The sequence below is a fragment of the Hibiscus syriacus genome, unplaced genomic scaffold, assembly GCF_006381635.1.
Source record: "Hibiscus syriacus cultivar Baekdansim isolate YM2019G1 unplaced genomic scaffold, ASM638163v2 tig00110065_pilon, whole genome shotgun sequence".
NCBI lineage: Eukaryota > Viridiplantae > Streptophyta > Magnoliopsida > Malvales > Malvaceae > Hibiscus > Hibiscus syriacus.
The window spans coordinates 1593924-1616939 of NW_024062585.1; the positions used below are offsets into that span (position 1 = coordinate 1593924).

The 23016-nt window shown below is 35.3% G+C and overlaps 2 protein-coding genes and 1 long non-coding RNA gene across 4 annotated transcripts; 2 read left to right on the forward strand and 1 right to left on the reverse strand.

Annotated features, from left to right (window-relative positions):
- Positions 1–263: 263 nt before the first annotated feature.
- LOC120214515 (enolase-like) lies at positions 264–3705 on the forward strand. The gene is made up of 16 exons (XM_039212403.1): positions 264–391; positions 664–727; positions 816–880; positions 997–1044; positions 1289–1375; positions 1495–1575; positions 1769–1870; positions 1947–2102; positions 2202–2264; positions 2355–2432; positions 2534–2728; positions 2836–2886; positions 2971–3059; positions 3147–3198; positions 3331–3387; positions 3509–3705. Exons 1-16 carry the CDS (start codon positions 323–325, stop codon positions 3587–3589), a joined length of 1338 nt encoding a protein of 445 aa, XP_039068334.1. The 5' UTR covers positions 264–322; the 3' UTR covers positions 3590–3705.
- Positions 3706–15724: 12019 nt separating this feature from the next.
- LOC120214456 (histone deacetylase HDT1-like) lies at positions 15725–18337 on the reverse strand. Of its 2 annotated transcripts, none has more exons than XM_039212343.1 (8): positions 18243–18337; positions 17446–17522; positions 17125–17356; positions 16852–17036; positions 16444–16554; positions 16263–16353; positions 15979–16111; positions 15725–15895 (listed from the first exon to the last, which is right to left on the reverse strand). In XM_039212343.1, the coding sequence occupies exons 1-8, from the start codon at positions 18253–18255 to the stop codon at positions 15829–15831; spliced, it is 909 nt and encodes a 302-aa protein (XP_039068274.1). In that variant the 5' UTR covers positions 18256–18337; the 3' UTR covers positions 15725–15828. The 2 variants fall into 2 exon arrangements, with proteins under 2 accessions (XP_039068274.1, XP_039068273.1); XM_039212342.1 differs by having other exon boundaries at positions 15979–16123.
- Positions 18338–20848: 2511 nt separating this feature from the next.
- LOC120214547 lies at positions 20849–21512 on the forward strand. The gene is made up of 3 exons (XR_005524882.1): positions 20849–20909; positions 21044–21094; positions 21494–21512. It is a non-coding gene; the product is annotated as an uncharacterized LOC120214547 (long non-coding RNA).
- Positions 21513–23016: the final 1504 nt, after the last annotated feature.

Here is a 23016-nt window from a genome sequence, read left to right on the forward strand (position 1 = left end):
ACATTCCTCTTAAATAAACCAAACACAAAATACAACATTCACAGTAATCCTATTCCCTAATAATCTTAAATTATGTAAATCAACCTACTATTACCGCTTTACTTTGGACGAAGAGAGTGTTTTCAGCTAGATACCCCACACCAAATAGAGGCAATTAAATCCCGTGCTCCTCACGTGATAAAAAAAGCAAACCTAAATAAAATCGAAATCCAACGGCTATGATTAAGTTGTTCTTCTTTTATAAGCACACTTCACTCTTCTGAAGTGTTCGCTGAAAAAAATTTCTGCATTCCTGTTTACCTCTTTAGATCTCCACAAAAATATGTCTGTTACCATCACCTCCGTCAAAGCAAGGCAGATCTTCGACAGCCGTGGAAATCCGACGGTTGAGGTTTGTCTCTTCATCCTATCTTCTTTCTTTTTTTTTCATGCCTTTTTCTTTGAATATTTTTGGTCACCGATCGGTATAAGCATGCTCGTCACTGATTTTCCGATAGAACATTCTCCGATCCACTTGCTTCAAGATTTTACTACTTAACGAGTCAAATCGGTCGAGTAATTGAGTTTTTTCTAATAATTTTTGTCCTGTTTGCATATAATTAATGTTATTCAAATGTTCAAGTTGGCTGGCTTTTGTGTTACTTTTTATATTAAATATGATAGGTTGATGTGGAAACATCCAACGGTAAAAAGGTTACGGCCGCAGTTCCAAGCGGTGCATCCACAGGTACGATAGTTTTTTTTCGTAATGATCCGAGTAATTATTTTCTTACTTTTTTCATAGTTTGTTCATTAATTTAATTTTATTGTTTTAGGAATTTACGAGGCTCTTGAATTGAGAGACGGAGGTTCCGATTACCTTGGTAAAGGCGTATCGAAGGTAAGATAAGTTCTAATTGCGAAATTACTGTGTGTGTATTTTTTTTTCCTTTCTATTTTCCAGGCAATTTTTTCGACAATTTATTTTATTAACAATTTAGTTTTTGTAATATATAGGCGGTTGGTAATGTTAACGCAATCATCGGCCCTTCATTGATTGGAAAGGTTTGTTCCTAACTTGGTTTTGCCTTTGATTTCATGTTTACAATGTTTCGTGAACTGATGATTGTTTTAATTAGCGTTTAACTTGGATACATTACTCGTTTGGTTGCTATTTATGCGATTTTCCTTGGCTTCCATAATAGTTATTACTTATTAGTGTATAATAAAGAATGTGGCACTAAGTTAAGCGTTTAACAAATGAGGCATTAGTTTTGAAGTTTTTTTCTCAAAAAATTTCTTTCTATAGGACCCAACTGAGCAGACTGCTATTGACAATTTCATGGTTCAACAACTGGATGGAACTCAAAATGAGTGGGGTTGGTGCAAACAAAAGGTAATCCCGCTGATTGCCTTTTAGTGCCTTTCAAATGTATATATATATATATATATATATATATTTTTGGTCTTGTTAACGTTAAATGTTTCATGCCTCATTTTGTTAATTTTCCTCAGCTTGGTGCGAATGCCATTCTTGCCGTGTCCCTTGCAGTTTGCAAAGCCGGGGCTGAAGTTAAAAACATTCCCCTTTACAAGGTATATTATGGCGCATTGGATTTCTCTGTCTCTTTTTCTCTTTCTGTAGTTGCATGCAAGTGTTTTGATATTGCGGTGTGAATGATTTCTGTTATGGCCTTCAAACCAGTTTATCTTGTATGGATAATTTAATATTTGGGAAGTCTTTTATGTTCATGTCATTTGAGTCTAATAAACCCACTGTTGGATACAGCACATCGCTAACCTTGCTGGTAACAAGAAGTTGGTTCTTCCAGTTCCTGCTTTCAATGTCATCAACGGTGGTTCACATGCAGGAAACAAACTTGCTATGCAGGTATAGATCTTGATATTCCTTTTGATCTTCTTGGGTGATTACTTGATAATTGATGTTTGCACTGGTCTGTCTGCAGGAGTTCATGATTCTCCCTATAGGAGCCTCATCCTTTAAGGAGGCCATGAAAATGGGTGTTGAAGTCTACCACCACTTGAAGGCTGTGATTAAGAAGAAGTATGGTCAAGATGCAACCAATGTCGGTGACGAAGGTGGTTTCGCTCCTAATATCCAGGTCAAGCCTCACAAATCCTCATGGTTTTACTGTCATATGTACATGTTAGATCAATTTTCATTTAATAGTTACCTGACATTGTTTTTGGGCGAAGTTCAGGAGAACAAGGAAGGACTTGAGTTGTTGAAGACTGCCATTGCTAAAGCTGGTTACACAGGCAAAGTTGGTTCCCGCTCTTAGTAACCTTTATGATTTCTCTATTGTTTTGATGTGAGGAGACAGCTAATCAATTCTACCTTTATTATATTATAGGTCGTTATTGGAATGGATGTCGCTGCATCTGAGTTTTATGGAACAGATAAAACCTATGACCTGAACTTCAAAGAAGAGGTGAATTTTTTAATATTGCAAGATATCATCTGTGCATGATATGTCATATGTTATACTAACTTTGTTTGCGCTCATTTGTTTCTGTTTCTTTGTTCATGCAGAGCAATGATGGCTCGCAAAAGATATCGGGAGATGCTCTCAAAGATTTATACAAGTCATTTGTATCTGAGTATCCCATTGTTTCGATTGAAGATCCATTCGACCAAGATGATTGGGAGCACTACTCTAAACTCACCAAAGAAATAGGAGAGGAAGTTCAGATTGTGGGGGATGATCTCTTGGTCACAAACCCTAAGGTTAGAATTGATATTTCCTTTTGGGTTTCTCCAGTAAATTTTGAATGTACTCCTAACTCTTCCTTCGGAAGGTACACAGCATTTATAATTCTTTTTAATGTCTGCAGAGGGTTGAGAAGGCTATCAATGAAAAAACTTGCAACGCCCTTCTTCTCAAGGTACAGTCTATTCTTTGGTTTTTTTTAGGTCTTGATGCCCTTGGATATAATATAAGATTTCCTGTTCATATGAATGGGAAACAGGTCAATCAAATTGGATCTGTTACTGAAAGTATTGAAGCTGTTAAAATGTCGAAGAAAGCTGGATGGGGTGTGATGGCCAGCCACCGCAGGTTTGAATTGTCGACCGCAAAATCCCGAAATGATTTTTTTGTAAAACCAGAATTCCAGTGACTTGGAGAATGTTTATTTGCTTGCAGTGGTGAAACCGAGGATACTTTCATTGCCGATCTTTCAGTGGGTTTAGCCACGGTAATCAACGCTCTTATGAAATCCGAGTCCAAGACTGTGATTGTTGCAAATTCGATATTGCAATAAGAACTTCTGGTTCTATCATGGGAAAACAATAAATGGTTTTTTTAACTTTGGTTCCTTTGAAATCAGGGTCAAATTAAGACGGGAGCCCCATGCAGGTCTGAGCGTCTAGCCAAGTACAATCAGGTGAACATCCTAACCTTCTAAACAGGCGTTTGTCTCTATTTCCCTTGAATGATGAAGTTCATGAACAACATTTTATAGAAAGGTCTGGGTTTTATGGTTGATGCTAATTCACTGCATACAGCTTTTGCGAATCGAGGAGGAGCTAGGAGCCGAAGCTGTGTACGCGGGAGCAAGCTTCCGTGCTCCGGTAGAACCCTATTAAGAGCTAGCTTGTTGGATGGTACACTTTATGTAATGGGTTTGTTGTTGAGGCGTGATAGAGTGATATATGGCCCAACACACGTTTTGAATAAATTTTGACTCAAGTCTTTTGCTCTCTTCAGAAAACATGATTCTGTGTTGTGAACTATTTAGTAATCATATACTTGTTTGAAATTACTAGATTATTATATTCACACTTATTATCTAATTAAATAATGACGATTATTAACCAATTTTTTTTGGATTTGCCAAAATGACCAACAAAATCGCAACGCGAAATAAAAATCGCAACGCGATCCCCAGAATCGCAAATCAGTTTTCAAAATCGCAACGCGATTCTTGAAAATCGCAATGCGATAGTACAAATTCGCATTGCGATTTTCAAGAATCGCAACGCGAATATGAAAATCGCAACGCGAACACATAAATCGCAACGCGTATCCGTAAACCGCAACGTGTATCCGTAAATAGCAACGCATATCCGTAAATCGCAATGCGTATCCGTAAATCGCAACTATAATCCGTAAATCGCAACGAGAATCTGTAAATCACAACACTGAAATTTTGGGTATATAACTACGCAACAGCAGCAAATCATAAACTAAATCCCTAAATCGCAACTCATTCCATCTCCATCTATCACTCTCTCCGGCGACATCCGTTCCTATATCCAACGACATCCTTTCCAATCCGGCAACAGGTTTTAGTTTCGCAGCTCGTCTGTTTAGTAAATTAATTTACAACCATGAAATCATCTAATGTTGATCATGTTTGGATATATTTGTGTTTTGGAGGGTCATGGGATAATGTTCATGGTGTTTTACAATATATGCCTTTACCCATGAATCTTCAACTAAAATTGTCTTTACAAAAGTTAACTTATAAAACTCTAATGCTACGTGTTTCAAATAAATTGAATTTAGAGCCCCTAAGTGGATTTAGGCTATCTTATCAGAGAAATGGTAAAGTTTATTTGTTAACCGACAATGAAGATGTTGAACGATTTATTGGTTACATTAGTGTTTCACAAGATGATGTTACATTGTATGTTGTTGAACCTAGAAGTAGTATTGTTGGGTCAGTAGCGGGTAGTAATCAACTAAGTTTTTCTCAAAACCCACAACCTTTCTCTAATCCAAATCCCAATCAACTTTCAGCACCAAATTACGGTTTTCGTATTGACCAGTTAGACGATGATGAGCCAACAGAAAAAATTGTGAGTACTAGTCAGTATTCGAAATTTGGTCTTGGTCAATATCCGGACTTTGATATTGGTCAATACACGGATTTTGATGATGTTTCAGAAGAAGAAACAGACCCTGCGTGTAATGATTTTGATATTGGTCAATACCCGAATTTTGATGAAGAAACAGCCGTTGCCGAAGAATGTATTGTTGATGATAATGAGGAGGAAGTTACGACTGTGAATGAACATGTTGAACATCCATTCTGTAATTCATATAATTCTGAAGAAGAAAAAGAAGAAGAAAAAGTCCCCGAAGAAAAGAAAATGCCACGGGCGTATAACTGGAATATGCCAGAATTACTTCAGATACCGGAAGAATAGTTGGTAAAGAAAGCAGTTGATTGTTACACAAAAGTTATTCGTATCAAGAAAGATGATTGTTTTGATACAAAGGAAGACTTGAAGATAACTTTGTATACGAAATGTGTGGAAGATGGCTATCAACTAAAAGTTAACAAATCAAGCAAAGATCGTTTCGAAACAAGGTGTATGATTGACAAAAACTGTACGTGGCGTATGATTGCAAAGAGAATAAAAGATTGCGAAATGTTTCAAGTTAGGACTTTTATTGATAAACATACATGTTCAAGAACCCAAGTTTTTCCTCACCATAGACAGGCAAACAAAAAGGTGTTGGGTGGTTTTCTGGCTGAGTTAATGTTTTTGAATGGCAGGGTATATCGGGGACATGAAATTATGACTGACATGAATGCTCGGTTCAAGATTAGTATATCATATTCTCAAGCTTGGAGAGCCAAATGTTATGCCTTGGAATTGTTGAGGGGGTCGCCAGAAGCATCGTTTGCCCAACTGCCGGCTTATTGTCACAATTTAAAGCTGAAAAACCCTGGGTCGGTAACTCATATCAAAACAGATAGAGATGGACGCTTTGAGTTGCTGTTTATCGCCATTGGTGCTACGGTTAGTAAATCAATATAATTTTGTTGACTCATTTTTGTTAGTTACATGCATTTCACATTTAAATGATTATATTTCTTGTGTATATTATTTTGTAGATTCGTTCGTTTATTACTTGCATGCGCCCAGTTATTATAGTTGACGAAGCACATTTGAAAGGTCGATACCTTGGAGTAAACTTATTAGCAGTAGCCATGGATGCTAACAATGGGATATTGCTAATAGCTTACGGGGTTGGCAAATCTGAAACCTCTGATTCATGGACATGGTTTATGGGGCATCTTAGGGATTACATAGGTCCTATTAGCAATCTGACAATCATATCCGATAGGGCAAACTCAATTGACAACGCTGTTAGAAGGTGTTTCCCAGATGCTTTTCATGGACTTTGTGGTGTTCATTTGTATAGAAATCTAAAATCAAGGTCTGCTGGTATAAAAAAGCACAAATGGACATACTGGAAGGCTGTAAAAGCTTATCGGGAAGTGGATTTCAATAAGCATATAAATTGTTTAAGACGTGTTTTGCCTCAGTGTGCTCAAACACTAGAAGATGTCGGGTTTGAAAGATGGTCAAGAGTACATCAACTTGGAGCAAGATATGGTTTCATGACGTCTAATAGTGCAGAATCAATCAACACTCTAAGTCGTCATTCCCGGAAATTACCCATTACTATGTTAATGGAGTTTTTTCGAGCCTCTATTCAACAGTGGTACTACAAGAAAAGAAACCATGCAGGTATTATTTCTTTGAATTCGTAACTTATCATATTTATATATTTTACTAAGTATTGTTTATTTAAATTTACAGGAACATTGGAACATCGTGTTACACCATGGACTGAAAAAAAGATAACGAAACGTGTTGTGAAGTCAACGTCATGGAGAGTTGAACCATGTTCAAACACTTTGTTTCAAGTACTGGATAATAACTTAAATGGGCTAGTCGATCTAAATGCAAAGACGTGTAGTTGTATGAAATGGCAAACATCTGGTTATCCGTGTGGCCATGTTATAAAAGTTGCTCTTCATTTAAACCAAGATGATTCAAGCGCATACGCTATGGATTGCTACACTACAGAAGTTTATCGACAGACTTATGCCGAGATTGTCTACCCTATTCCACATCCTTCTGAGTGGGACATACCAGATGACTTACAAACAGTTTTGCCACCAGCCATGGACAGAAGGCTACCTGGCCGACCAAAAAGTCACGATCGTATACCATCTAAGGGTGAAGAGAAGAAGAGATCGACATGTAGTCGGTGCAAGGAAAGTGGTCATACAAGGTTGACATGTGGATCACCAGTGCCATCAAAATCATCTTTTCCTCTACCAAAATATGGATCCTCATCAAAATCCAAAGCTCATATGGTGTCAAGCAAAAGGCAATCATCTTTAAAATCCCAATCACAATTGGCTTCACCTTTTGGGACTGTTAACTTAGGTGATTTTTAAATGCAAACGTTGTATTATGTGGATTTTATGTGTGAACTTTTAACATTTTCAGTTGAATTAATGACTCAGGCCAACCATTTTGACTTAACCAACTCTTGTTATTCAGTTGTTATCACTTATTAGGCATGCATTTGACTATCGCAACACGGAAATTACAATCGCAACGAGAGAATCGCAATGCGAAATGAAAATCCCAACAAGAAAATCGCAATGCGGAAATGAAAATCGCAATGCGAAATGAAAATCGCAATGCGAAATGAAAATCGCAACGAGAGAATCGCAATGCGGAAATGAAAATCGCAATGCGAAATGAAAATCGCAACGAGAGAATCGCAATGCGAAATGAAAATCGCAATGCGAAATGAAAATCGCAACGAGAGAATCGCAATGCGGAAATGAAAATCGCAATGCGAAATGAAAATCGCATTGCGATTCTCTCGTTGCGATTTTCATTTCCGCATTGCGATTTTTATTTCGCATTGCGATTCTCTCGTTGCGATTTTCATTTCGCATTGCGATTTTCATTTCAACATAATGCAGATTGAAATCAACAAAATCAACCATTACATTTCAATCAATTAAACAAGCACAAATAAGAATTATGTTCGCTTCAATTACACAAATCAACTTTTACAAATCATCTTTTACAAATCAATTAAACAATCAAAAAATAAGCAATAATTCTTATTTCCAATCATCTACTATTGAATCAACTTTTACAAATCAATTAAACAATCAAAAAACAATCAATTAAACTATTGAATCAACTTTTGCAGCCATACATCATTTTCACGCAGTTCACTTCTGAGATTAACCTGCAGAAACCAAACATTTGCTCAAACAACACTTTCTACACATCTAAAACCTACAAACAGCAAATTATTCTATTCTAGGTACTTAACCAAACATTTTCAAACCAAAAGTCTATAAACTTACCAATTGTTTATGGACATTTTTATAACACGGATGCAGGTAGGCAGCGTCTCGTATATATCGATTTAGCCATATAATGCCGAAACCACAAGCCTACTGCAGCTCTATCTCTATCGGTGGGAGGTAGATACTTGGTGCTTCCCTTCGTCAAATGCTCCAACGCCAAGCATACGAGAGGACCACAATCTCCTCTGGCTCCTCCCGTTTGTTGTGGCGCGGTCTCGTCTCTAATAACTGTAATATTGAGCTTCTTTGGCTTCTTGTTTCCAGAACGAGTCCAATAATTGATCGCATCCAAGAATTTAGCCAAATGAGAGCTCCATCCCTTAATAATCTCTCTTAAATCAGCCAATGATATGTAATTTATCATGCTGTCATACACTATTGTCTTAAGGGATGGGAGCTGAAGCTCGACGAGAATCCAATGTTTACTTTCCAAAACAGGGATAAACACCTGCAATCATAAGTAATAATTCATTCATTTGCGCACTTATTTCATAAAACCTTTAAACTCAATCTAAAATAAATACTAACCTTATCGACCTCCCACCATGCAGGATAAAGTTTAGCTTGTCCATTGCCCAAATCAAATGATTCATCTCGTGCATTCTTCAAGTGAACGGCGTTAAAAGACGTCGGCATAATTGTATATCATATATTTTTATTTTTCTTAAGTTTTCTTATTATTAGAAGACGTGTCACCCACGCATCGATATGCTGTTTTACAAAAAAAGACATATATTAGTGACTTACATAAATTTAAAAAAAAATTAATCAAATTGAAATATAAGAAAAATATAAGACTTACCCCCCATCGAAATAGCCATTGTCTTCGACCCCTAATAATACGCCCCACCAAGACCGATCAAGCAACAAATAGATATCATCGGTGAGCTTGCATATGTCAGTGAAACACCCCTGGCTCCGCTCATGTAGATAAAAATCAACTGCGGTCTTAGCCCAAAGGGTGTTATCCAGAATTGTGTCCGGTAGTTGTTTCCTCTCCTCTTCAGATACCGGTATGGTACTGGCCGGTAACTCATACGAGAGCCAACTTGAATACATCATGTCCGGCACGTCAGAGGGTTTCTCAAGAAGCCTACATATGACGCCATGTGAATCGGGCTCTTGAATGGTGGGAGGGACCTCTTCAATGATGACAGTGGCCTCTTGAACGGTGGGAGGGGACTCTCGAGGAATGATAGGGGGGGCCTCTTCAACGATAGGAGTGGACTCTTGAGGGATGACAGGCGAGTCGGGTTTCTTCTTGCGGTGTCTTCGCACTATTGGGGTGTACGGAGACTTAATAGCACGTGCACGCTGTCTGATGCGTGAACTCCGTCGTGCAAGCATAACCCGACGTAAAGCATCCACTCTATCGGGCCGCTAAATAATTAAATACAAAAATCAGTAAATAAACAGACATGATATTTAAACAGTGAAAACAAAGACAAATATGTTTCAAACTTGCATTGTATTCACCCAAGTCATTATTCTATCATAGTTCACAAAATGCATCAGATAACAAAGAAAAATATGTTTCAAACTAATACCCTGAAGTTAGTATTTGTCTTTGTTTTGTCTATTGGTTGAAGTAATGCAATCCATTCAAGTTTCAATTTGCAGAAGAAGAAATAGTTTACTTTCGCAACACGAAACTTAAAATCGCAACGCGAAATGAGAATCGCAACGAGAAACCAAAATCGCAACGCGAAACCAAAATCGCAACGCGAAATGAAAATCGCAACGACAGAATCGCAACGCGAAATGAAAATCGCAATGCGATTTTGGTTTCGCGTTGCGATTTTGTCGTTGCGATTTTGGTTTCGCGTTGCGATTCTGTCGTTGCGATTTTCATTTCGCGTTGCGATTCTCTCGTTGCGATTTTAAGTTTCGTGTTGCGAAAGTAAACTATTTCTTCTTCTGCAAATTGAAACTTGAATGGATTGCATTACTTCAACCAATAGACAAAACAAAGACAAATACTATTTCACAGTGTTAAAGAATACACAGTTTAGCAGAATTGGCAGCAACCGAACAAATTTACTTTCAACCAAAAGACAAAACAAAGACAAATACTATTTCACAGTGTTAAAGAATACACAGTTTAGCAGAATTGGCAGCAACCGAACAAATTTACTTTCAACCAAAAGACAAAACAAAGACAAATACTATTTCACAGTGTTAAAGAATACACAGTTTAGCAGAATTGGCAGCAACCGAACAAATTTACTTTCAACCAAAGACAAAACAAAGAAAATACTATTTCACAGTGTTAAAGAATACACAGTTTAGCAGAATTGGCAGCAACCGAATAAATTTACTAAGCAATCTAAGTGAAATGGCTAATCTAAGTGAAATTACGAGTAAATTTATAATTAAGTTAAATATGGAAAATCTTAAACTTAACTCGTTGCGTAGAGTATGAACCTCATTCTGCAACGATACTATCATCTCACGTAGAGCGGCAACCTCACCACGTAAAGTTGACACCTCCACACGCCATGCACCATCGTTATCGCGTAGAGTACCGATCTCCTCACGCAAGGCATTGACCTCATCACGTAACTCATCCCGTGGAGGTGGAGAACAAGGAGATAAATGTCGTGGCCTCTTTACCGGTCGCCTATCATGAGGTGATGGTGGAGAAGAGGCTCGATGATGTGACGGGATAGGTGATGGCTCTCGTTCTAGAGGTGTATAGTCGGGTCGATCGGGTGATGGCTCTGGGTGAGGTGATGGCTCTCGAATTGGAGGAAGTGGATGCTGCTCATCATCCGTGCCGTCAAAAAAACTCTGACTAGCTTGCCACCAATCAGTGGCAAGCTCTTCCTCTGTGGGTGTTAGTCTTTGTAATGGAATGTTGGCCTCCTAACAATATAAAAACTCAAACAAAGTTAAACGTCTACTATTAATAACTTGTTTATATATTATATGAAAGTATTTGTGTTAACTTACATTATTTATTGTCGCATATGGTATTAAGTCTTCCCAATCCAACAGATTTTTCCTCTTCCAGGAAATAGCCCTGGGAATATCATTTGACGTTTTTATTGCATATGTACGCATGCTGGGGAAAGCCTCGAATATCCAAATCTACAAACAATATAATAACAAAATTAGTAATTGTTAAATAATTAATTATAATTTTAGAAACATTATATAGAAATTCTTACCTTAAAGGCCCAAACAAAGCCTGACAAAGTGTATTTCGACCCATCGCCACGCAAACTTTTGCGGTCATCAAAGGCAGTAGACAACTTAGTCCAGGTAGCTTTCCATATATACGAACCCCATGGAAACAGATTCCATGCATTCAGGTCCTCTACCAATATTATTAGCTCCCGAGGAATAGGTTGTCTGGCCTCTCTGCCTAAAAAGCCGGCATACACAAGTAGTAGAAGGCATACTCGGACAACATCGACGTCATCCATCCGAGTGAAACCAGCTTTCTTATTAAATAATTTTTTCAGGTCGTCGACGTGTAGGTTCGGCTTCTCCATTGACTCATCCGGAAAAACCCGGGATAACCATGATGGGCGGGCGATATGACGAGTGTACCGGCCTACATCATCGTGTCCGAATCGTAGACCAGTGATTAAGCAGAACTCCTTCCGCCCAAAACAAGTATACGCTGGTGGAAAATGAAACCATATCTCTTCCTCACCACGTTGTATACTGTCGGGTAGATTTGATGTCATGGTCTGAAGCCACAAATGGGTCAAATTAGCATCTCCACCCGGATGCTGTACTCTCAGCCATGGCCCGAAGCAGGTTTCCTCAAACAATTGTCTTTGTGCAGGTGAAAGCTTCGAAGCAATTGTAGTGGCTAGGCTAACTTTATTCCTTAATGTCAATGAAGCCGAAAAAAATTTCTACAAAAACAATAAACATACCAAGTTAGATATACCAAAAACTACACTGAAGATATACCAAAAACAATAAACATAAAAAGTAGTAGTTTATTCTTGAAACTAAAATTTGCAACATTGTTTTGTCTTTTGGTTGAAATGAAAATCGCAACGAGAGAATGACTGTCGCAACGAGAGAAATGAAAATCGCAACGAGAGAATCGCAACGCGAAATGAAAATCGCAACGAGAGAATCGCAACGCGAAATGAAAATCGCAATGCGATTTTGGTTTCGCGTTGCGATTCTCTCGTTGCGATTTTCATTTCGCGTTGCGATTCTCTCGTTGCGATTTTCATTTTTCTCGTTGCAGATAGTCATTTTCACGTTGCGATTTTCATTTATCTCGTTGCGACTCTTCTGCAAATTGAAACTTGAATGGATTGCATTACTTCAACCAAAAGACAGAACAAAGACAAAGACAAATACTAACTTGAAAATCGCAACGAGAGAATAGCAACGCGAAATGAAAATCGCAACGAGAGAATCGTAACGCGAAATGAAATCTAAGTGAAATGGTTAATCTATTATTGAAATGACCAGTAAACTTATCATCAGTTTCAATATGAAAAACCTACAATAATGCAAAAATTTCAAAATAAAAATAATTAAAAAAACTAACCCTCGGAGGTTGATTTTCCATTTCTGAATATTGTGAGGGATTTCTGACCGTGAATGGTTGTGAGGGATTTCGCCGGAGATGGGGACGGAAATCTTCGGAGATGGGGACGGATTTCGCCGTAGAGAGTGAGAGATGGAGATGGGACTGAGTTGTGATTTTAGGTTTTAGGTTATGAGTTGCGATTACGGGATTTTGTCTTAATATTCGTTTTTGTAATTTGAAAATAAAATACGCGTAGCGATTATAATGGCGCTTTAAAAATCGCGTTGCGATTTACGGATACGCGTTGCGATATACGGATACACATTGCGATTTACGGATACGCGTTGCGATTTACGGATACACGTTGCGATTTACGGATACGCGTTGTGATTTATGTGTTCGCGTTGCGATTTTCATATTCGCGTTGCGATTCTGGAAAATCGCAATGCGAATTTGTACTATCGCATTGCGATTGTCAAGAATCGCGTTGCGATTTTGGAAACTGATTTGCGATTCTGGGGATCGCGTTGCGATTTTTATTTCGCGTTGCGATTTTGTTGGTCATTTTGGCAAATCCAAAAAAAGTTGGTTAAAATCGTATATTATAAGGCATTTTTGGTCACTGAGGCGATTTTCTCTTTCTTATTTAGTTGATATGGCTCAAGTTGTTTAATTGCAGCCATGATAGAATGAAGTTCATATTATTGTACAATGTTACAAATTATTCACGAGTAAACTTTAATGTTTTAATTTACTTATTAAACAACTTTTGATGTTTTTCAGTTTCAAAGCAACATACGTAAAAAAAAAAGTAGACCACTCAAAATTTTAGTTGGCAGATAAATTAAAATTATAAAAAGACTTAAAATTTATATATGTTTCAGAATTTGTTTTCATTGAGATATGGAAGATCATCTATGAAATTTGTGGTCTTTAAAATTTAAAAATTTTATTTTTTTTACTTAATTTTAGAGTTAATTATACGATTGATCACATGTGTTCGTGTTTGGTTCACTTTTCTTCACTGATTTAAAAAATATAATATTTATTTATTTAATTAAGACGTGGTCACTAATGATTAATTGTCGTCAACAATTTACAAATTAGGTAACGTGGTATTTTGGTATAATCACACATTTGATTCATAATATTTATATATTCTCTCAATTTAGTAATATTTTTAATAAATTAAAATAAATTTAATTATCCAATCAAATGATGTCATGTGTTATTTATTAAATATATTTTATTCTTATCTTAACGTCAAAATATTTAAAATAAAAATATATTTTTGAATTAAAATAAAAATAAAATAATTTTAAATTAAGTTAATAATAAAATATATTTAATAAGTTAATATAAAAAATATTTTTAAAGTTAATATATATAAAATATCATGAAAATGACGTGTTATTATTCGATTAGAGGAATAAATTTATTAAATGTAAGATTAAATTGAGAGAATATGTAAATAATAGAGATCAAATGCATAATTATACCAAAATATTTAACGACAGTTAACTCGTGATGACTACATCTTGATTAAATAAAAACAAAAGTGATTATATATTGTATTTTCTGAACAGAGTGAAGAAAAGTGGACAAAACATAAACATAAGTGATCAATCATGTAGTTGACCCTTAATTTTATTGTTGATTTTTTAAATTGATATATGGTTTAGTATAAAAAAAATCTCAAACTATACTACTTTTTTCAAAATAGTGCCTAAATTTTTTTCGGTGAATCCAAGTATCTAAAGTTATAAACGTTATCATTTTAGGTTCCTAGACCATAACAACCTTTAAAAAATTTTATTTATCCGACATGTGTCACATTTATAGAATTTTAAAGTTTTTATTTTAAATAAAAAACTTAAAAATTATATTTTTTTAAAAAACCAACATTATCTTAAATCTAAAAAAAAATCCAAAACATTAAAAACCTCAATTTTCATCCCTAAATCCACATCAACCACTGACCTTGCCACCATTATTATCGATCTAATCTCCATTTAATCACACTTCCACTGACAACCAGCCACCAGAAAAACAGTTGACGAACCCTACCTAACAAAGAACAAAGTTGTCTGACAAACCCTAAAATACGACACCTCACAACCTCATTGGTCATCTCGACGATAAGGATGACGACGTTCTATTAAGGAGATGTCAAGGACGGTGTCAACAGTGGTGGGCGTGATCGACAAGGGAGGTAAAATTAGAGTTAGAGATTTAAAACTTTAAAGGTTTGAATTTTTTTTTGTAATTTAAGAAAAATTATGATTTTTTTAATGTAATAATATTTTTTAATTTTTTTAAATAAAATTCTCAAAATCACTTTAATGCAACACACATCACTTAATGGACTTTTTTAACGATTGTTACAAACGAGACACCTGAAATAATAACATTCGTAACATTAGACACCGAAAAAAATTTATATGCTACTTTAAGAAAAACTATATAATTTAATTTAGACAACTTTTATATGTTAACCCTTGATTAAAAAAATGACTATAATTAACTTTCTAATTAGAATTGAATCGACATACTTAGACGATTTAAGAAATACAAATTAAATTATAGGGCCAAACTGTTTCATTTAATTTATACATAATTTTTATTTTTATTATAAAAAATAATTTTCTATATTTTAAACAGTGAAAATAACGTACAATATTATATAAGATTAAGTAGCTTTTATTTATTTGAAAATTTAGTTCTTTAAAAAATATTTACACTAGGCGAAAATTTATCAAATAAATATAAAAAATAAAATAAATCTATTTAGTTAAAATAAAATAAAAACAAGTATGAATAACCGAGGGCCAAATAGACTCAAATAAACCCCAAATTAAAACGAACTATTAAAAAACCCATAAGAAATTACATTTTTCCATAATTTTTTATATGCAACTTTCATAACATTTTAAACATCGCGCATATTGATGATTTTACGGTCAATTTGCTTCGAAATGGAAACAATCAAGCAGAACGGAGTTGTAGTTAAGTTCATTTCCTAATTATTTGCAAATAACATAACAAGTACCAATCTGAAACATAGGGCAATTAACGACACTACTACATCAAATACATCTACTTCAAACTAAACATTTTAAATGTTCATAAGGCCCCATTCCTCCATTCCAAAATATTCAACCACCACTCGATTTTTACACGGCAGCAGCACCGTGCTTTGCCTTTGAGTGAGATTGTAAAGCATTCTCAGAGCCAAATGTCCTACTCCAAGTTTTTAAAACAAATATATGATCAATAAGTTAATTGCGTTGGGATTAAATAGTTACAAAGAAGAAAGAACTGACCTGCCACAGGACTTGCAAGGGAATGAACCACCAGACTTTGGAGTCTGCTTCGCCTGAGCAGTAGCAGCTGAAGCTTTTTTAGCTTGCTTCGAGGGGTGAGGTGTTGCAGTATGTCCACCTGCTTTCTTGCCATCTGCACAGACAACTTGAAACTCTTTTAATGTAATAATAATAATAGTGTTTGAAGAGAGGTAAGGAATGAATTGTACAACTGATAGTACGACCAGTCATTAGCAAGTTCGAAATCAACGTCTATAGAAAAGCGGAGATGGTGGTAAATCTACCTGTCTTCTGAGGTGTCTCAAGCTTCACCTTCTTTTCAGGAACAGGGGACTTCCTAGCCGACTCTGCAGACCTCTTCTTGCTTGGTCCAGCCTAGGCCAAACCATTCAGCGGTGGTTAGAAAGACGAAGGAAAAGCTTCAGTGCTGAAGCTCCTTGATGTCCTTAAAGCATGTACGCTTACCTTCTCAGGTGTCTCTTGATCCTCATCAGAACTTTCTTCTCCACTATCATCCTCATTACTGCTGGTATCAACATCATTTTCCTTCTCACCATTAATTGGCATGGTAGGATCCTAAAACAATAGTTCAGAATCGCAGTCACCATATTCTAGCCCAGTTATGAAAAAAACAATAAAAACAACTGCATCAAAATAAACCCCCACTAGGACCAAGCAAGAGAAAGTGGAGACTCAATTTCGTGATATTCCAAAAGGATAGTTGCATTAAGATGCATTTGAAACTACTTTCTTAATGAACCAAATGCTATTAACAGTTTAACACCCTATTTCAACTATTTCAGCTTTATGATTTACACAGAAAACCAAAAAGAGGTTATTCGCCGGGTGTGATACTAATGGTTAGACATCTACCTGATCCTCACTGGACTCTTCATCCTCAGCAGAAGTATCATCTTCACCCTCATCATCGCTGCTAACTTCATCTTTTTTTGGTTCCACAATCTTGACCAGACGTGATGCAGAAGGATCAGATGTTGTAGCATGAGGCTTTGTGAGATTAATTGTAGGTTGTGGGAGCTCCTCTTCAGACTCGGTATCTGTAAAGTAAAAGTCAAAACATAGTTTTCAAATTAATTAGTATTAAGAAATATCAAATTAACAGAAACTACTAGCAGAATGACTCACCACCACCTTGAGTTGAATCGACATAATACCCAGTGATAAAGATACTACCATTCTTCCAGTTATGAGACAGTTCAAATTTGTCATGCAGCACCAAATCCAATGGTATCTGGGGGAATTTCTCTTGGGAAAGTGTTCCAATCACAAACTTCTCATTTTTGAATTTGAGGTAGATACAAATGTTTTCGTCTACTTTCTCTTTCTTTTTATCACCAGTCACCTCACCAAGAGCAACCTGGGAGTTATATAGCGGCAATTTTAATAGAGAGATGAAATTGTCAACAGTCGAAATAAGTTTGGAAATCATAGTTCCTCGCTAATAACCTGTGACAGATGCAGAATCCTACTTCCATCATTCTCCAATTCGACCTTAAAATTTTGTCCGCTCTTAACCTCAACACCTACACATATGCCAAATGAACTATAAATGGACAATCGTGTGTGTTTGGCGTGTGGGGGGAAAAGGGGGGGGGGTTCATAATTCAATGTACCCAGAAATATTGAACGATGCCATAACAAGTGAAAGCAAACCAATAAGAAATCCCAAATATGCATTTTAGAAAATCAACTACAACATATTCTAAAAGGTTACCACAAGGAAGTCCAAATCAAAGTAAACAATCCCTTACTATTACTACAATTAAATAACTATTCAACAAGAATATCAAGCACAGTTCACAGTACACTCCCCCCTCCCAATATGCATTAACGTTTCATCAGAATTAAAATATTTTTTTTCTATTTATAGACGTGAAATCAAACCTACGAAACAGTTGAAGCAACAAAACAAATTAAAATACAGAACCAAATGCATTTTATTGTGCTAGAAATTCTACGCAATCTTATTATCAGAAATAACCCATAAAATTAATCAAAATGACTATATTTATCTGGGGGGAAAAGGAAGCAACAATCTTCCTAGAAAGTTAAATCAAAAGTGGGGAAATAAAGAAACGAGAACAAAAAATTTCAAAGCAAAATAAATAGTAAAAAAGGGAAAATCAGGAAACAAACCAATAGAATGAACATGCATGATGATCATTAATTTCAGCCAATTTCGTAACTAAAAGAAGAATGAAGAAAAACTAACTGATCGACTGAAGGAGAGAGAAGAAAATTACCCCAAAACTCCATTGCGCGAGTGTGTGTGAGAGAGGTTAGGGTTTTACCGATGTTTTTTAGATGAAATTTCCGAAGTTGTACGCAGCAGTTTAACTTTTAAGAGTGAGGACGGGGCTTGGCTGTGATTCTGTGTGGCGCGGAACACTGTAAGAGATTGTAGGCGTCCTTAAGAAGTTTGGGCTTTTCAATTAAAAACAACAGAGTTTTGGGCTTTTCGATTTATTTGGGTCAATTTAATATAAAAAATTAAAGGTTAAAATTATTAAATTAAAAGTCTCATGTTCGAGTTCTTGTGTATGTAAAAAAATTTCACTGAAGGACTCATCCACCAAAGTTAAGTGTGCTATCCGGATCGATCCAAATTAATTAGGGCGAAGTCTTAAAACTGGAGAATAACCAAAAAAATTTAAAATATAAAAGGTGACATTTTATTTTACACAACATTTATATATTATTCGGACCTTAAATTCTTAAACAAAAAATCTAAAACGAATTTGTCTATAACAAGTATATTAATCGAACCGAAGTTATATAAGCAAAGTGAAAGTCTATTACATATGATTGGAGCCCGAATATATAAGATATTAATTCTATATATCATATATCACATAATTTTAGGTAGTGTATCGTTTATATTATTGAATTTTTAATTTCTCTAATTATAGTACCAAATATTTATGATATTATGATGATATAGACAAAACAACATCATTTTTGTGACAACTATTGATGTCTAAAATGACGACATTTAAGCATTAAACTTTAGTGTATATCGATTTTGTCAATAAATTTTTAAATAGTTCACCTTTTGTCATTGTGCTTTTCTGATAATTACCGACAACTACTCATTGTCTGTCACTGATCATCTTTCGGGATAAGATATATGCCAAAATGATTGTATTTTATACCTCTTTCTTCTCCTATGATTAGTTTTCAAAAAATTAATTCAAAATTTTTTAGGGTTTATAAGTTGACCTTAAAATTTTTAAAATTTTGCAATTTTACCTCCAAACTTTTAGCTTACTCAGTTTGGTACTCGATTTACTAGAATTAACATATAATCTTCTTAATTTCAAAATTTTCAAAAATATCCTCAAACTTTCTAAAACTTCCAATCTAGCCCTTTAAACTCTAATTTTCACTACAAGAAAATATACCTTTAATGGCACACGAACGATGACACACGCTAATTTATGACTTGCAAAACATGGGTATCATAAAAAAATGTCATGTTTTTTTAAAATCTAAACGATTTATGACTTACAATAATGTGTGTCATATTTAATAGTCATAATCCAAAAAATTTGCAAAAACACGGAGTACAGTTTTAATTGTGTGTCATCTGTAAAAGTTGTCTTTTAATTCCCCCCTTATTTTCATCCTTTCCCGCTTCTTCCCCGACATACATGTGTGTCCAAATCTCTCATCTCAAAAAATAAAAAATCTCCCAAGAAAAAACAGATGTTCATCGAATCTCTTATGAATCATTTGTTTTCTCAATCGCGGAGGAGGCCGGCGGAGGTTCATCGTCGGATAGAGGAGGAGGAGGAGAGATCAGAAGAGCAGTAGGACCAGGCTCGATGGATTCGTTGGAATCTCGTTGGGTATTCCCAAGCGAAGACGAATCTGAGATCGAGGACGAGGAAGATAATACAGATGTGTCATATGGAGCTGGAGTAGATTCCAAAGACGAGGATAGTCTTGTATAGCGTTTGATTCGTACCAAACCGCGCGTTAATTCTTTCGACGTTGAAGCTCTCGAAGTACATGGCGCGCATAGAAGTGACTACGAGGTATATTGTTCTTGTTTGATGATGCTAATGCAATAAATCAATCATCTATTTGTAATCTTGAAAAATCGAATTTGGTTGGAATCTAACTTTATCGTGTTGAGGCATACCTTTTTTTAATGTGCTTTAATTTTGCAGCTTACTTTTATGTGTGTACTTGACTTTTGATCTCAGGACTTTGGTATAGGAAGGATAATAATACATGAGTTTCAGACTCTTTGTGTTGTATTTGGTGATGTTGGAACAAGTCCTTTATATACGTTTAGTGTGATATTTATCAAGGCACCTATTAATGGAGATGAAGATGTTATTGGAGAACTATCACTGGTTCTATACACTCTACTCGTGATTCCGCTTGTCAAATATGTCCTTATTGTTCTTTGGGTTAATAATGACGGTGAAGGTATGCCAGATGTTCCTCAATCCCAATCAAGTCATTGTTTATGATCTTTTATGCAGGCCTTAAACAAATATGTTAAATATTAATTCCATGTCAACTGTTTGACATCTTTTGTTGCTGTATTTTATGATATTTCATTCTTTTATGTAAGCCTTAAACAAATATGTTAAGTATATATTCCTTGTCAACTGTTTTACATCATTTGTTGCTGTTTTTTTCTTGAAGGTGGTACTTTTGCATTTGTACTAATTGATTTCTCGGCATGCTAAGGTTAGTTTTCTCCCAAATCTGGTTCGATCAGATACCCGAATATCTGGTTTGAATGCTAAAGGTGTCGTTTCCTGAGCTCGAGAGATCACTTAAAATAAAGGAGAGACTAGAGACTCCATTGACTCTAAACAAACTTCTTCTGGTCTTAGTGCTTGTTGGCACTTCTATTGTAATAGCTGATGGGGTTGTTACCCCAGCAATGTCAGGTTTTTATGTGTTACCGTTCTTTCATCTCTTTTGTTTACAGAATCATGCTATGGTAGAATACAACATAACGGTTTTATTAAATATTTTTTCATTTTTAATTTTTAGATGATAACTTTTGCATTTTTATTTGTAGTTATGTCTTCTGTTGGTGGTCTGAAGGTTGGAGTTGGTGCAATTGAACAAAGTAAGCTGTTATTCCATGTTGTTATCAATTCTATAAAACATTATTGCTTTGCTGACTCACATTTCACTGTTTGTTAGTAAATACTGTTAGAGAGGACATTCCTGTTTCTAATTGACCTTTTTGGCTAGGAATCTTTTACATAATTTAACTTGAATGTGTCTGCAGCTGCCTTTTTCGCGATCATGTGCTGTTTGTAATGATAGTTAAACTTTAGTCGGACTTGAGTTTCCAGTCTAGCTAAATGTTAAATCTGTATGTATTAGAAACAATATGGCATTTTTTCTTTTACCTTCCCTCCTTTACATCCTATGGTTTATGTTCCTTTATGATTTTCTATATTATTACAGGTAAATAGTCATTAACTATTATGTTTCCTTATTTTCTTTTCTTTATTTGCAGATGAAGTGTTGATGATATCGGTTACCTTTCTTGTAATTTTGTTCAGTGTACAGAAGTTTGGAACAATTCAAGTTAAGCATGATGCAAGTTTCTTGAGGGCATTTAATCCTGTTCACGTCTATTTATACTTCAAGAGAAACTCAGTTATGCGCTTGGAGGTTGTCTTGTATGTGCAACAGGTAAACACATTGATAAAAGATATCATGTGCTTCAAAACTTGCACTTCAGTTGCAAGTGTGGAGAGACCTAGTAAAAGAATATCTTGATGTTGTAATCTAATTTTTACACTAATTTCCGATTAAACTTTGTCAGGTAACCATCTTCTAGTAAAAGATCACTGAACTATTGACTTGATTTTAATTTTTACACTAATTTTTCTCTAGGGACTCGCAGCTTGCAAAATCTAATCATGTAACCATCTTATTCTTTTCTTTTATTATTTCATGTGAATTTAGTGTTTCACCCCTTTGGACTTAAGTTTAGATATGTATTGAATAATTTCCAGACTTACATACATATTGTTTGTTCAGGATGCAATGAGAAACATATTAATCGTATTTGCCAAGTTAAATCCGGGCATAAGATATGTTCAAGGAATGAATGAAATCTTGGCACCTCTATTTTATGTATTCAAGAATGACCCTGATGCGGAAATAGTGGTAAGATCTCATTATTGTCCCCCACCCAGTTCTTTTTAATTAAATCTCTAACATGCGATTGTTTTGATTTTCATGTATTGAATATGAAAGGAGGTTTCCATGATTTTCTTGTTTCTGTTTGCAACTCCATTGCATCAAATCCATCCATTTTCTTGCCCCAAGATACCCAAAAAGTTTAAACAAAAACAGTAACTTTCAAATAGATTACAACTTTTGAAAAACAGTACGATAATTGAAAAACAGTACGATAATGTTCATTTATCAATATTGTTATCAACTTGGTGATATATATATATATATATATATATATATATATATATATATATATATATATATATATATATATATATATATATATATATCATATGCACCAAATATGGAGTATCTATGCCAACATATAGCCATAGACCAATTACAATTTCAGTAAGAATAACATGAAGCCGACACATTCTTTTGTTTTGTTGAGTTATTGAGTGGATTTCGTGATCATTTCTGCCAGCAACTTGACAACAACAATGTGGGAATTCGTTCCCCAATTTCTAGGTTGTCACAGCTTCTGAAGGAACATGATGAAGAGCTTTGGCGTCATCTAGAGATCACAAATAAAGGAAGATATTGTTGCAAAATTTAAACATCTTTTATATCTTGACTCATGCTTGCCTTTTACCTGCAAAATTTTGAACACTTACACCTTTGTCGTTTTCCGCAGCTTGTCAAGGTAATTAGTTGGGCTTGAATGCTAACTGTTGTGTTTAAATATCACACAGGTCAACCCCCATTTTTACGCATTCAGGTGGATTACTTTGCTCTTGATACATGAATTCAACTTTGCGGACAGTCTCCACATATGGGACACGCTTCTTA